The sequence below is a fragment of the Carassius gibelio genome, chromosome B6 (assembly GCF_023724105.1).
Source record: "Carassius gibelio isolate Cgi1373 ecotype wild population from Czech Republic chromosome B6, carGib1.2-hapl.c, whole genome shotgun sequence".
Taxonomy (NCBI): domain Eukaryota; kingdom Metazoa; phylum Chordata; class Actinopteri; order Cypriniformes; family Cyprinidae; genus Carassius; species Carassius gibelio.
In genome coordinates this window covers 27,115,871-27,132,548 of record NC_068401.1, presented here as the reverse complement: position 1 = coordinate 27,132,548, position 16,678 = coordinate 27,115,871, and the positions used below count along the sequence as shown (strand labels likewise).

At 36.0% G+C, this 16,678-nt stretch overlaps 1 protein-coding gene across 3 annotated transcripts in view; it reads left to right on the top strand.

Annotated features, from left to right (window-relative positions):
• The first annotated feature begins 3,090 nt into the window (after window positions 1–3,090).
• Window positions 3,091–16,678, top strand: part of LOC127960173 (CMP-N-acetylneuraminate-beta-1,4-galactoside alpha-2,3-sialyltransferase) — a 40,687-nt gene continuing 27,099 nt past the window's right edge. The window contains exons 1-3 of one of the 3 annotated variants that reach the window (XM_052559765.1): window positions 3,091–3,331; window positions 10,159–10,307; window positions 14,693–14,740. In XM_052559765.1, the coding sequence (XP_052415725.1) occupies window positions 10,190–10,307; window positions 14,693–14,740 (166 nt within the window). In that variant the 5' untranslated portion in view covers window positions 3,091–3,331; window positions 10,159–10,189. Of the gene's footprint in view, window positions 3,332–3,499; window positions 4,340–10,158; window positions 10,308–14,692; window positions 14,741–16,678 lie in introns of those variants that run through there. The other 2 variants (XM_052559764.1, XM_052559766.1) reach the window with 2 other exon arrangements.

Here is a 16,678-nt window from a genome sequence, read left to right as displayed (position 1 = left end):
TCTAGTGATTGTTTACACCTCAGGTGCATTGATTGTGTATTGATAACTACACTGACTATGTTTTACAATCATATTTTATTCTGGGGAGTGATGAAGACACAGCATTAATGATTTTTTTATCAAATATGCTTATTATTTATATTACAATTTGCATAGTATTTAGAGGTTAAAATAGAAAAAAAAAAAAAAGAATTCCAGTGCAAAGGGAAAAATTAGAGGAATTTGGTGGGCAGAGAAATAATATATATATGGTTTAACCACTAGATGCCCGTGTGGCTGTTTAATAAATAGAATTAGCTCCACTTGTTGCTGTAAATTGTAATCATTTTAGGAATGGAACCAGATCTTCATGTTTAAACAACTGTTATTAGATCCTGTACCCACTAAATTACTGAAAGAGTTGTTACCTGTAGCAGAAGAACCGCTTCTCAATATTATTAACTCGTCTTTATCTTTAGGTCACATCCCAAAACCATTTAAGCTGGCGGTTATTAAGCCTCTTATTAAGAAACCAAAACTAGATCCTAGTGAACTGGCAAATTATAGGCCTATTTCAAATCTTCCATTTATGTCTAAAATTTTAGAAAAAGTTTCCTTCCTACAAAAAAATTATCTGTATGAAGATTTTCAGTCAGGTTTCAGGCCCCACCATAGCACAAAAACTGCACTTGTTAAAATACCAATGACCTGCTTCTTGCATCAGATCAAGGCTGCATCTCATTGCTAGTTTCACTTGATCTTAGTGCTGCGTTCGACACCATAGATCATAACATACTCATAGATCGATTACAAAACTATACAGGTATTCAAGGGCAGGCTCTAAGATGGTTTAGATCCTATCTGTCCGATCGCTACCATTTTGTTTATTTAAATGGAGAGTCATCTCATTTATCAACAGTAAAATATGGAGTGCCACAAGGATCCGTCCTTGGTCCCCTTCAATTTTCAATATACATGTTGCCCTTTGGTAATATTATTAGAAAATACGGGATTAGGTTCCACTGTTATGCTGATGATACTCAGCTATCTCAACGAGACCAGATGAAACTTCTAAATGATCTAAGCTAACTGAGTGTGTTAAAAATGTAAATGTGGTTGACAAATAATTTTCTCTTATTAAATTCGGATAAGACAGAGATATTAATTATTGGACCAAAAAAACAGTACACAGAATCTTGTAGATTACAATTTGCAATAGACGGATGTACTGTTACTTCCTCTACAGTCAAAAATCTGGGTGTTATATTAGACAGCAACTTGTCTTTTGAAAATGATATTTACCATGTTACAAAAAATGCATTCTTCCATCTTAGAAACATTGCCAAGCTATGTTATCTGTTATTGCTACGTGTTATCTGTTTCTGATGCAGAAAGGCTAGTACATGCATTCATGACCTCTAGACTGGACTATTGTAATGCACTTCTAGGTGGTTGTCCTGCTTCTTCAATAAACAAGCTACAGGTAGTCCAAAATGCAGCAGCTAGAGTCCTTCCCAGGTCAAGAAAATATGATCATATTACCCCAAAACTTTTCAAAACTTTACAGTCTCTGCACTGGCTACCTATTAAGTTCCGTATCAGTTACAAATTATCATTACTTACCTATAAGGCCCTAAATGTTTTTAGCACCTGCGTACCTAACTAGCCTTCTACCACGCTACAATCCATCACACTCCCTAAGGTCACAAAACTAGGATAGCAAAGTCCACTAAAGGAGGTAAAGCTTTCTCACATTTGGCTCCCAAACTCTGGAAAAGCCTTCCTGATGATGTTTGGGGTTCAGACACATTCTCTCTGTTTAAATCTAGATTAAAAACACATCTCTTTAGCCAAGCATTTGAATAATGTATCTTTAATTGTGAGTATAGTCGTATCTGATCAAATGTGCATTCTTATTCTTTAGCTTGGGTTAAACTAATTAATTTTACTTTGTTGGAACAGAAGCTATGCTAATGATGTCTCTATTTGTTTCTAAGCTCCAGTCTGGATCCAGAACAGCTGAGAAGAGATGATGCTGACCCTCAGAGTACCCCAGATGATGCTGACCCTGAATCAACAAACAGAACTAACAAATATTTCTACAATTGTGACTGCATCATATAATAATTGCTGTTAATAATGTTCATCGTCTGGCTGACTACGTCTTGCATTAATTTTGCCATATGGATACAAACTGACAGTCACCACTTATAAGCTACTAGGCTACTAAATATTGTAGAAACGTAATTTTCTGTAAAGTTGCATTGTAACTATTTGTATTGTAAAAAGCGCTATACAAATAAACTTTAATTGAATTGTAGTCTAGATGCATAGCCGTAGATGACTGCGAGCACGCAGATCCACTGACGGACAGTTTCTCTGTCTGTAATAACGTCGGACAGACAACATTTCTGGTGCATCCAGTGATAGTCATGTTCTCGCTGCTGGTGTCATCTGTTTTATTGTGTCTCCGCCACAACTGATTCCTGCATTATCTTCTCTCAAGAATCCGGGAACTAAGCTTTATGTTGTGTGATTCCTCCAATAAAATTAAGATTTCTCTATAATAGTTTCCATTTTTAGGCTATAGAATATGCAGTCCTGCCGTCTTTCACACTCCGGCTAACTTCAATCCCAGTAAAAGGAAACTAATTTACATCTCGCAGTTCTGGCTTTTTTTCCTCAGAATTGTGACTTTATTTCTCAGAATTGTGACTTTTTTCTCAGAATTTTCATACTTTTGTTCTGTCAATTTTGACTTTATAACTCGCAATTGCAACTTTTTATCTCACTATTCTGATTTTATTTCTCAGAACTGCGAGTTTAGGCCTATATCTCGTAATCCTGACTTTAGAACTCGCAATTTCGAGTTTGTATGCACGCAATTGTGAGAACAAAAAGTCAGAATTGTAAGATAAAAAGTAATTTTTTTCTTTTTTAACTGGCTTCTAGTGTGTGTGTGTGTATGTATATATATATATATATATATATATATATATATATATAATATACATAATACTATATGGTATAGTGTATGATTATCATATTGTCCTCAAGTTCCTTAGTTTTTTCTATGTTGAATTTTCAAATTGTGTGTTCACTCAGCTATGCAGAAGTAAGCGTGTAGTGCGCGCGTGAGACACTTGAGTTTCTTCAGGACCCTCCTCCTCCTCAACCTTTAGGGCATGAACTCTGTTTTCACTTCTCTTCGCTCACACGGAGAACCGAGCTGACAAGCGGAGCTGAGAGATACAAGACATGTTTTTCCCGTTCCATAAGAGATGTAACGACCGACGTGTGTGACAGAGTTGCGTTTATGGACATGTTTACATTGTCGCTCCGTTTCTGTGAGGTAGGAGGAAAGTTAGCCTCTCACACACACACTGACACGCGCTAAACGTTCTGTTGACATTTTGTTACGGCTATGGTGTCGGCTGTTTCTTAGGCTATTAAACCGCGTATACGTTAACCGTGTGGTTTTGTAGTTCACGTAAATGAGTCGGTGGGCCGAGAGAGATTTGTGTTCGGAGGTTTAGCCAAAGCGCTAACCGGATGTGTGTTACCGTTATGTAGCCGAGCAGTTTTCATTGATGAGCAGCCTCAATCGAGTTTTGAATGGTTAAAAACGTTATTAAAAAGAAGTGTAGTTTGTTATTTGGTTTCATTTGATACCAAACAAGTGACCAAAAGTACTGTGGTGACGCGATTTTTGGTTTGATGTATTTGGAAATACATGATGTAATGTTACAGTGGGAGAACCATGTAAACAACGTGGTGTTTTATCCTTCTAGAAGTAAAATAAAACATATTATATAAAGGTAACGCATTAGATTAGGTGTGTAGTATTATTATTTATCCAGATCTAGGAGTTCATACATGCATTTGTAAGTTTTTCCTACGTAATTTCCTATTTTGATGTCTATTGATAGTAATTATTTATTTTTTGTTATTGAGAAGAGTTAAAGGATCTGTAATATGGTCATAGAATAATCCATTAACATCAAAGCTTTATTAGTAAACAGCTTAGAAAATCAGAATCTACGTCACGCCGCGTGTTTTAGGTCACGCTCAGGAGCACAAAAAGCTGTATTCCCAGAAGCTGCTTTGTAACTTGAGGAATTGGATTGTGGATTGTGGATGCTTAGCAAATTAATAGTGAGAAACCATAGACCAGGGAAACCGGGGCGAAGGTAAGGCGAGACGAAAGAAACAAAGCGATTTTCTCAGAAACCTGATTACATTTGCATTCCAAACTATAAAAGCATGTTCAGCACGCAACCCTTGACAAAACTGACAAATATTACGTGATCACGAATCATCGCTTCCTGCGGTTAAATACGGAAATCTGTTTTCGAGTACGGTAAGTTACTGAAGCTGTACTTTTTTTTCTTATTACAAGTTGTGTTTCTCGTTTCATGTGTCACGGTAAAGATCAGTCTACGTGTTATTTAGTGCTGCAACACATCCGACAATTTGCCTCGTCAGAGTTTTTCAGTTAATGTCAGTAAATGTCAGAAGTTTCTGTCTGGACGAAAGTATCACTTGTTAATGTGGTTTAATGTGGTGACTTTCTGGGTGTTGCAGTATTTATTAAAAAATGTTTATTTCACAGTATAGCCTACCAACATAATATGTCAGGAGTTAGGGTCAGAAAGACAGTCAGGGGTCTGATTCAGATATTTATGATAAGTTTAAGTTTTATTTCATTGGAGTTATTTTAATACTTAAATGAAATCATATAAATGTAATTTTTATAAACATTAAACATTGAAATATCATGGAAAATGTCTTTATTTATAAACTGAAACATTTCAAGATTTTTTTTTGTTTTAATTCTGATGGTTACGACTTACAGCTTAGGAAAATAAAAAAATCAGTATCTTAAAAAAAACGTACATTTTGTGCTCGATGAGTAGTTCTGAGCATGAATACTAGGTACCTCTTGGGCTAAAGTTTAGAAAATGCAACCACAGTTGTCCAGAAGACGATCATCAACACCCTCCACAAGAAGAGGAAGCCACAGAATGTCATTGCTGAAAGGGCTGGCTGTTAACAGAGTGCTGTATCGAAATATATTAATAGAAAGTTGACTTGAAGGAAAAAGAGTGGTAGGAAAATGTGCACAAGCAACAGGGATGACCACAGCCTTGGGAAGATTGTCAGGAAAAGCTGATTCAAGAACTTGTGAGAGCTTCACGAGGAGTGGACTGAAGCTGGAGTCAGTGCATCAAGAGTCTTTAGGAAAAGAGCTACAGCTGTCACAGTCATAGAACCAAGCCACTCCTGAATCAGAAAAAAACATCAGAAGCACCTGGGGTAAGGAGAAAAAGATCTGGACTGTTGCTCAGTGGTCCAGAGGCATCTTTTCAGATGAAAGTAAATTTAGTATTTCATGTGAAATTCAATGTCTGGAGTCTGGAGGAAGACTGGAGACGCACAGAATTCTGAAGTCAGTGATGATTTGGGTGCCGTGATGTCTGTTGTTGTTGGTCCATTGTGTTTTATCAAGTCCAAAGTCAATGCAGCCGTCTACCAGGAGAGTTTGGAGCACTTTGTGCTTCCATCTGTTGACAAGCTTTATGGAGATGCTGATTCCATTTTTCATCTGCCCACAGTGTCAAAACTACTTCCAAGTGGTTTGTTGACCATGATATTACTGTGCTTGATTGGCCAGTCAACTCACCTGAAGCTCTCAGGGACTGTATGGGGTATTGTGAAGAGAAATATAAGTAACATCTGATGAACAATACAGAGGAGCTGAAGACCGCTATCTAAGACACCTGAGCTTCAATAACTTCAGCAGTGCTGCAAGCAGTCATTTGTGCAAAAGCAGCCCCAACCAAGTATTGAGTGCATAATTAAACCCGCTTTGGAGATCTTGAACATCTGTTTTGTAAATCTTTTTTTTTTTATTGATCTTTGAGAAAATGTTCACATTTTTTGAGATACTGATTTTTTTTTTTCCCTAAGCTCTAAGTCATAACCATCAGAATAAATAAAAAAACCTCTTGAAATATTTCAGTTTGTGTGCAATGACTCTAGAATATAATAATGTTTGCTTTTTGAATTAAATTGCAAAAAATAAAGAACTTTTCCATGATATTGTTATTTTTATGGTTGGCTGGATTTTTTTGTTTTTCATTTAAATGTTAAGTTTTTAAATTTTATTGTATGCATTTGTCTTTTATATGTAATTATTTATTTTTTTTAAATGTCTATAGGTGATGTTTATAAAGTTTTAGCTTTTAATTTTACTTCTACAATTGATTGGTTCTGTTTTCCTCATTTGTAAGTCACTTTGAATGAAAGCATCTGCTAAATGAGTTAATGTCATGCAAATGTAAATATCCAGATGGATGGGATGCCAAGAACTGGATCACCTTTTCTTTGAATGCAACAACACATTGTCTATTCACCGACCTCAAGCCACCAGCATGTCCTGTTCCACCAGCTTCAATAAAACAAATGTGATTGCTTTTTATAACCACCTGCACACAATTCCTGCCCGCTACCATTTTGAAGCAAAGCACATTTGGAATGTGGATGAAGCATGTAAAGTTTATAATTCATTAAAACTAAAAAGCTAGAGTGATTCAGTGGTAATACACAAGACAAATGCACTGCTATATAAAAGGTATTAACCGATATAAACTATAGACCTTGATAATACATATATACTGTTATCTGTATACCTATACAGATAAATATATAGATAGAAATGAATATGTGATTATATAAAAACACTACATACCTATAACTATAATAAATACACATACAAATAAAGCTAGATATAGAGATAATAAAACAATAATGTAAATAAACCTGTAACTACTTACACACACGCACATCTAGGTATAAACACCTAAAAATGTTCATGAAAGCTTCTTAGGTTTATAATTAATTTTCAGGTACTACGATGACAGTACAAGTGCCAGATAAAATAAACCGCACCAAGGGGAAGCACCAGGTCAGTGCCGGTGACCTCTGGGGAGAGAGGGGCATTGGTCACCATTGCCCTTGCAGTAAATGCACATGGCAGTTGCATTCCCTCGTACTTTTATCTTTCCCAGGAAGAAGTTCCAGGACCACTTTGTGAACAGTTCGGTGAGGCCAGCTCTGAAGGAGGAGCAAAAGAAGAGGATCCAGAAGAGAAGCATCTGTTTCAAAGAAATGTCTCCTCACTGTTGAAAACACCGCACCCACAGCTTCTCAGAACAAGGTTGAAGAATCTCTTGTGTGGGGGGAAACATTCGACTCATCCTTGCCTAGTGAAGACTGGGTGCAGTGTCTCTTTTGCCAGCCCTGGTCACATGAGCCATGCACTGAGGGTGCAGAGCATTATATCTGTCACAACTATGACAGCGATTAGGCAAATACCCTTTGTTATGTTCCTGTTTGTACTGTTTATGTACCGTTTATTTGTTTGATGCCACACAAATGAACCTCTTTTTGCCATCTGACTCTTTCAGCTCATACAGTGTTGTTTCAACATTTGTTACAAAAGTCTCCTGAGAATATGCCACGGTTTCTCAAAGCCTCTGTCTGGCATTTGTTTCTGCAGCCACCGATGCATGTCTGTTTTTGTTTGTTTCTTGAATATTATACTGTTGAAAAAAAAAATAATATATATATGTAGACACAATGAATTGACTTTTCCAATAAACAATCTAAATAATTCAAGTTTGTACGGTTGGGTTACTTTTGATGAAACTGAAATGTAAAATTAAAATATAATTTTTTTTGCCAAGATAAAGGACAAAATATGTTTGCAGTTACATATTAACAAGGTCGTAGTCAGGTATATTTAATTAAAAACAAGAGTAATAAAAAAATTATATCTTGTGTTGTTGTGACTTTTGACCCACCCATGTGTTACTTTCATCTCAATAGATGGGGTCAAAAGTAACATTATACAACTTATGTTAAAAGTGAATTTATACTCACGTCATTTTACATTTGAACATAATACAAATATCACAAAAAAATTTCTGAAAAGTGGTATTTTATCCCTTGCTCTCGCCCATCTTGACTTGAAGGAACCAAGGTGAAGATTCTTACTATTAGAGATGCTGAACAACGATGCAAGCAGTCAAATAAATGAATTAATGAAATTTAATCCATACAATAAATTGTGGCTGGCTGCCGTGAGATAATGTTTCCATATAATATTTTCTTCTATTTGTAATGTGAGGGCTTACAGATTAATACAAACCACTGTATATAATAAATCTTCAGATATCAATTCTTAAGACACATCTCATTTGAGTTGTTTACCATGCCGAGTTTAAGTTTAACTTTCATTAAAGAGTTCTGTAGTGAATGAGGACATTTTATATTCTTTTATGTTTATATGATTCAACTTGAAGGTGCAATATATAATTTTTTACAATGATATATTTACAGAAATGCAATATAATATTCGTAACGATTTTCGGTAGCACTTTACTTTAGGTACTAACCCTGTAGTTACCTTGTGTTACCAGAACTTTCTTCGATAAATACACTGTAAGTACACTATAAGTACATGTACGTACACGTACTGTAAAATAAAGTGCAACCATGTTTTCAGAGGTGTATAAAGACCTAACTTTATGAGCAGTTATGTTTTAATTACCTTAGATTGAGCAATTTATAATCTACATACACCGCGGGTCCCCTTACACTGAAGTCTCCATCATGTTTCTACAGTAGCCCTAAACGGACAAACTGCTCGACAGAGCGCATTTCGTAACTTTGTTGTTCTTGCGAATAAAACACTGACACATAAAATAAATATAATTCCTTAATTTACCTTGTTGAAAAAATCTTGCTGCTGTCTTTACCAATGACATCTTTACCTACCTCTAAAGCGAGGGCTGAGCGAGGGACTTAACCGTTGGTTGCAATTCTGCTAAAATCTACACACTGCACCTTTAAGATCGCGTTTGAATAATTTACGCTTACTGTATCAACATAGTGTTAATCAAAAGCAGAGGTATTTAATGCAGACATTGATAAGGGCCAAGACACATCCCTTCTTATTAATGTCTCCAGGAAATACTACTCCTTTTTAGCTTTCTAACGCTGAAAAAAGCAAGTTTTTCACACCGGCTGTGTAAAGGGCCAATGCTAATGATGTAAAGTGAGCCTTAACCACGCCAACGCGATCTTAAGTAGAATAAAAGAAACAGTAAATAATATTAAATTCCTACATTTACTATGTAATCCAGTCTCTGCTGTAGCTCCCATGACCTAAATTCCCAGAATGCATTGCCGCTGTGACGACACATTGCCATTCTCTATATGCTAGTAATAATAAGCAACTAGTTAATAATCAACATTTTAATCTTATCAATCTTAATTTAGTATAATATATAATATTATCATATTTTATTATTATTGTATTAGGATATTTTATGTATTTTAAAATATAATATATAATTGAATGCATCTAGAATGTAGCATGCACATAGGATTGGTTCTAAATTGATAGAAGTTATTTTTTCTAACTAGGGAGGCGCTTATCTGAAACCATATAATCACTGTACCATGGTATTCCTATGGTACTTTTTTAGTAAGAGTAGCCCATTTGGGTTTATGTAATCATGATATCTGCGGTTCATACCAAAATGCGATTGCAACAAAAGTTGGTTTGTGATGATAAGGAAGAAGCTTGTTTTTCGATTGTGTAAATCTTGCCACATGAAGCCTGTTTTTAGATTATATAACAAAGCATCTTAAAGATCCGATTTTATTTTATTAATATGGTGGACTACATGGTCAAATTAGGTAGAAATAACTACCTAACTACCACCAGTTTATAAACAGCTTCCAGAATATGTGCTAACGGCAACAGAATAATTGAATATCTCACTGTAGTAACTAGGGTGGCTTGGTGGAAACTGTAGTTACCCTGGGAAGTGTTTAAGTGAGCGTGCTTCAGTTCACTCGCAGGCCTGTTACTGCATGTTCTGAAGGTCTGAACACATCCACATAAAAGTAACTCATCTCTGTTGTTCCTGACCCATGTTGAACTCATCAATCGTGTTTCCTAACGTTTTAATCCACTGAAATAAATGCCTGTTTATGTGTTAAACGGTTCTGAATTGAAAGACCAAACATCAGTTTAGGAAGTTGAGGTTTGTCTTGAGAAAGCACCGTGATTCATCAGTGTGTTGTGCACTTTTGTGTTGTTTTCAGGTGACTCGAACCAGATGAAGCCTCGTGTGAGATGATCAGGATGAAGTCCTCACGGAGTTTCATCTTTTTACTCTGTCCCGTCATGGTAGTGTTATTCCTCTACTATTCGTCTTTCAAAATGCACCTACGGAGCCCAGTCCAGAAATCTCGTGAGTATACATGTAGTAGTATATACTTTTGATTGTCTGAGGCTGTTTTCAGAACAGATTTTTCATTTCTCTGAAAAGCGAAATTTTACAACTTTTGCTTCCCTAGATCTGGTTTTCCCCCAGTGATGTAATGCCTGAAATCAAGGCTGTTGGTTTTAGCAACCTTTCTCGCTGACTGTGTCTTCCTGTTTGGCATCAGATCGCTGGGGAAGCCATGATCTTAAACTAAAACCCTGGAAAATGAATGTTTGGTTTGATATACTGACCAGAGGAGGGAGCTAAGAGCCCACCGCTGTCCATGTCCACTCCCAAAAAGGGTCAGCTCTGAAGACAAAATAATATACCAAACGGTCTTTGCTGTGATGGAAGTTTGCTTCAAATTATTCTGCACATGATCGTTCAGCAAAAAGATCTATTTCTGTCTGTTCAGATATTTCATATTTCTCAAAAGCCCCTTTTAGATTTGCCGCTGATAACATTTTCACTCATGCTTTCTTTCACACTACAAGTTTAAGGCTGTGTTTCACACGCATAAAACAGCAAGACCGCAATCGCATGTCACAAGATAAAATTAGAAGCTGTGGTGTCTGATGTTATCTCCACCTCAAAAAAAAAAATTGCGCTGAATAAGGGAAATAATTATACACTGAAAAAATTTGATTCCTGTAACTATTAGCAACAAGGTTTGAGGTCAGTAATTTATTTGTATTTATTTTATTTCAGAGCAAGTTTCTTATGCCCACCAAGGCTGCATTTTTTATTGCAGTAAAAAGTTTTGTGAAATATTATTGCAATTTAAAATAGCAGCTTTCAATTGTAATATATTGTAAAATGTAATTTATTCCTGGGATGCAAAGCTGAATTTTCAGCATCATAACTCCAGTCTTCAGTGTCACATGATCCTTCATTCATTATCAACGTTGAAAACTGTTATGCTGCTTCATAATGTAGAGCATTTTTAAAGGGGTCATATGATGCGATTTCAATTTCTCCTTTCTCTGTGGAGTGTTAGAAGCTCTTGGTGCATAAAGAAGATCTGTAAAGTTGCAAAGACTAAAGTCTCAAATCAAAAGAGATATTCTTTATCATAGTTAAGACTCCAAAAACGGCTCGTTACAACACGCTCCACATCTCTACATCACTATGTGGGAAGATTTACCAGATTTAGATTTACCGCCCATATGTTCACACGAAGCAAGAAGGTGTGGTGTCAGTAACTCAGTTAGTGATGTAGCAGTCATGTCAAAGCAAAAACACTTTATTTGGCCATCTGAAAGTAGATGCATTTAGGAATCTTTAAGATTACTTGCAACAGAACAGCAATGCATTTTATGGATGACTGTTTGGTGAACCTTGAAGAGGAGGTCATTCTGACTTTGCTAAGACAATCTGGCGCTTCTGAATCAGCGACTGTATTTGTTATTAGTTTAAGTATTTGCTATTGACTGTTCAAATGCAGAGTTTTGAGTGTGTGTGTGTGTGTGTGTGTGTGAGAGAGAGAGAGAGAGTCCGCTGTTTTAACCATGTATACTGTAAATACATAGGATCTTCATCACTGTGTCTGTCATGACACTCTGTTCCTCTTTCAGGCTTGAACTGATGGTAAACCTAAGGACATTATTAACTGTCTTTACATTTAATTTGACAGATGAAGCTCCAACTAGTGCTTCTGGTAATCAGCCAATCGCAATTCACTGGGCCAGTTGGCCAATCAGGGCAGACTGCTCTCGTCAGAAAGTAGAAAACAATGCGTTTGAGAGAGGCAGGACATAGAGGACCTACAATAATGTACAGTCAACATATTCTGTTACACCAAATACACAAAATAATGATCTTTACAAAAGGATCATAAGACCACTTTAAGGATTATTTGATGAATAGTTCATTCAAAAGAGCAGCATTTATTTGAAATAGAAATCTTTTGTAATGGATTCTTGCTTCATGGAAGTATCTTTCTTTAAAAAGAAATCGTACTGACACCAAACTTTTGTAATGTATATTGTCATGTATTATAAATTGATATGTGATTTTTAAAAAGGACGTATCTTTCATGTTTGTGATAATGAAACGATGGAAATACAAATCTGTTGTTCATTATCTGTGCTACTTATAGTGAAACATTCGGTACTGATTACATGCGTAGGTGAAAATATACAGCTATTACATTAAAAAGACTAAAAATGACTGTAGGTGGTGCAGTCTGGTTGATTCAAAAATGTAACCTTGTATGAAACATTTTCTGTTTCATGTAATCATTTATGGAGTTCAGGTAACAAAGTAATGACAAATACATAGTACAAGCCTCTGTGTTTTAACATATATTGTAACTGGGAATAATCTCTTTAATGAAGTCTGATCAGCATTTGTTAGTAATTTTGCTGCAGTTTGCTTTTTGGCACATACAACAGACAAAAGCTTCAGGACTTTTTCTCGTTAACTAGGCTCGCTCACTCTAAAATTGAACCACAAAATGCTACCATATTGCTTACTGTGTAACTAGTGTAATTCATAATCATGTAAGTGCAAGAACAGAAAATCAGCTTTTCTAGCGCTGCTGCATTTTGCCCATTCCTGATATGGTGTGGTTTTTATGAATATTCTTGGATCCCACCAAAGTCCACCTGGCAGAAACTCTTAACTGTAAAGATGTTCGGTACAGTTGACCTATCGGTAAGCCCCTCCCCTCAAATGCAGATGAGCCAATGGCAGTCGAGTATTAGTTGCAGGAGGAGCAGAACTCGGATATCTGTAGGTTTCAGTGCCATGGAGAAACATTAGAAGATGCGAAGCTTGCATCGGTTTGATTGTGATCTGTAAACCTTCGAGTTACCCACCAAATTTATTTAAAAAACTTTTTTATATGTCCCTACATGGCATATTTAGTTCCCACTTGAATGGTGGTCCTTCTGTGTCCAAAATTGTTCAAAACCATCCAAGGTTTTCACACTGAGAGCTCTCAATGTAAGACAGTGAGCAGCTCTGTTTGTTTGTCCGAGGGAGCAACACTAACTAATGGGGGCGGGGCTTACCGATAGGTCAATTATCTGTTTTACTAGATCAGAGTCCAACAAATAAAACAGATGATCCAGTGAATTATCCCGGTTTATCAACCCTGTTTTACTGTAGTTTGTCAATCACCAACTCTGGAGGTTAAATGTGTGAACACATTCTTGATTATTACGGTTTTCCATGTTTTTCAAATAATTGTTATTATTTTTTTCACCCTGAAAAGTTACTCAACCTCAGGCTTTCAGTTCAGAGATGTAGATGAGTTTAGCATTGCATCACTCGCTCACTGTTGGATGCTGTGCAGTGAATGGGTGCCGTCACAATGAGAGTCCAAACAGCTGATGAAAACAATAGTTCACAAGTAATCCACAGCACTCCAGTCCATCAGTTAATGTCTTGTGAAGCCAAAAGCTGTGTGTGTGTGTGTGTGTGTGTGTGTTAAAAAAATCATTATTAAGGCATTTTTAACTCTTGCTTCTGGCTAAAATAATAATGTCCATGATACATAATAACACTTCTGGTGAAAAAGTCCATCCATAGTTGTCTCTCACATCAAAATCCACCAACATATTAGTTTAGAGTTGTTTTGGGCCATGTATGGTGCTTGATCTGTGCAGATTTCTCTTCTGTTTCAGACAAAATTACTTTTCACTGGAGGAAGTGCTATCATGGATAGGGAACTTAAGTTTAAGTTAAAATTATGTTCATTATAGATGTGTTTCTTACAAACATGCAGCTTTTCACTTCACAAGATGTTAATCGATGGACTGGAGTGGTGTGGATTATTGTGATGTTTTTATCAGCTTGTTTAGACTCTCATTCAGACGGCACCCATTCACTGCAAAGGATCCACTGGTAAGCTAGTGATGGAGTGCTACATTCCACCAAAACTGTTTTGATGAACAGGTTAACTCATCTACAAATTGAACAACCTGAGGGTGAGTAAATGTAAATGTGGTAGAAGGTAGAAGTTTTTCAAGATCATTTTAAGGTTCAATCAATTGTTTCTGGATTTTTTTAACCAGCATTGCTGGTTAGTTGTTAAATGTATGCATTGCAACTCTTCTCATAGTTTTTCAGGAACTGCAGATGCTGAACTTGTGGAGCTTGTGCTTGTTGTCCAGTTTCTCTCATACATCTGAAAGAATGCATTGTTTTTAACTGTGCTGCACCCCCTGAAGGTCTGTTTGTGTGGTTTAGTTGCATTATGAGTGTTGATCTGCTAACCAGTGTATCAGATGTTGAGTGAAGTCACGGCCTTGTTTTGCTGTCATCGCTGTAGTACGGATGCTGCAGTTCAACACTGTTTACAGACACTAAAAGCATCTGATCTCACTCAAACAGAGGTATGCTGAACTCACACTCTTGTGTTTCAGAGGCTGATTTGGATAGGCTTCTCTCCGTGGGACGTGTAGTAGCCACAGGTAGAGGTTTACCGTATTCTGATTCTACAGTAATGTTGGGAGATTCATCCGCATAATTTCATTATAAATGGAGATCAGTGTTGAAAGCAGTTGTGCTGCTTTGTGTTTTTGTGGAAAATTGTTATACATTTTTTTCAGGATTCTTAGATGAATGGAAAGAAATCTTATGTAACATAATAAATTGTACGTGTCGTGTAACAAAGCAGGTTTTAGACAGATGCTTTCAAGCATCCTAGTTCAACATTGTTCAAAATACAAGAAGTTTGAATTAATATACAAAAATAATGAAATCACTATATTGCACATTTGGTCTCCCAACATTATTTGAAGCTTCTTCATTGCATTTCTAGTATTTAAGCAGAATTCTTTCCCAGCACATTCAGTACAAAGACATCTGTCTTGCTTCTGGCTGACGAAATGATGAAGTTAAGTTATATTTTTATGCTTTGCAGATTTTTTTCCAAGTCACGCACTGGTGATAAACTCTCCTGAACACTCGTAAAATTCATAAACCTAAAATGATATAGATGCTGCACTGTCTATTAATATGGAGTAAATACCAGTCCAGTCCTTCCTGTATTACAATCTAGATTACATTAATGATACTACTGCTACTATTAATAATAGGGTTGATATAAGTATAATGTACTGATAATGATACTGACTTTTAAATGATTAAAACTGTAACAAATGTATTTTCTGGCAAGATGCAACTGAAGGTCTGTCAATAATATCTGTGACCTGCAAATAGTTTTTTTTTTAATCATTTATAAAAACAAATGTGGTCACAGTAATACACGTAATGTAAATGTTTAAATCATGCAGATATTCCTCTATTTCAAAGGCGTAGCAGCACGTGACAGATGTTGTCAGTAGAGCTTTACGCTGGATTTGGCCCAGAATATTTCTTGAGTTAGTCAGTGATAACAGGTGTCAGGTAGCTGACAGAAGCGCTGTGATCTTCTCTGCTGTTTCTAACACCTGCTGCAGATCCTGCCACTTCTAATGCAACATCACTGCTACCAGCCGCACTAATGCAGCGCCCAGAACACACGTCTGTACCGGCCCCAGCTTCTGCCTGCCTTCCCTTCTTTCATTCCCTTTTATCCTTCCTTCCCTTCTTTCTTTCTTTTCTGTTTGTTCATTTGCTGGTTCTATCATTTGTTCACTCGTTTTAGTTTTGTTTTCTTTATTTTTTTAATTTTTCTTTCATTGTTTGCTGGTTTGTTCTTCTCGTTCTTTTTAGTTTTTCTTCTTTTCTTTCTTTCTATCGATCTTTCTTTCTTTCCTGTTTGTTTGTTTATTAGTTCTATCTTTGTTTCTCATATTTGTTCATTTTTGTTTGTTGTACTTTCTTTTGTTTGTTAGTTCTTTCATTCATTTCTTTTTCATTTGTTCTCTTTTTTTAAATCTTTTTCGTTCTTTCATTTTTGTTCATTTTTTAAGTAGTGCTTTGTTGCTTTTTTAGTCTGTTATTTTCTTTCTAATGTCGTTTCTTTCTCTTTTTCTTTTTTCACTGGATTATTCTTTCTTTCTTTCTTTTTCTTTCTTTCTTTCTCTCTCATGTTATTAAGCATTCAGCTTATTTTACCAAAAATATGTCTTGACCTACTTTTAATGGTTCTTTCTTTGAATGTTTATCAGTTTTGGTTTGTCAGCAAGTAACACATCTCTGTAATATCCTTCTGTGTTAAACATGTAACCACATCACTGTTATAAAATAGGACTTCATGGGTTCTAAAACTTTATAGCCAGGTTTAGTGAACTGTCTAATGTTGCCTGGAACTTAGAACAATAATATGTTTGTTGAACTTGCTTGGAAGCAGCCGGTCCTCTTTTTATGATTTCATAAACATCATATTTAATCTTAATTCATTTTAACAGCTTGCATACTTATGTGTGTTTGTGTCATCCTTGTCAATCTTTAGTAAAATACTT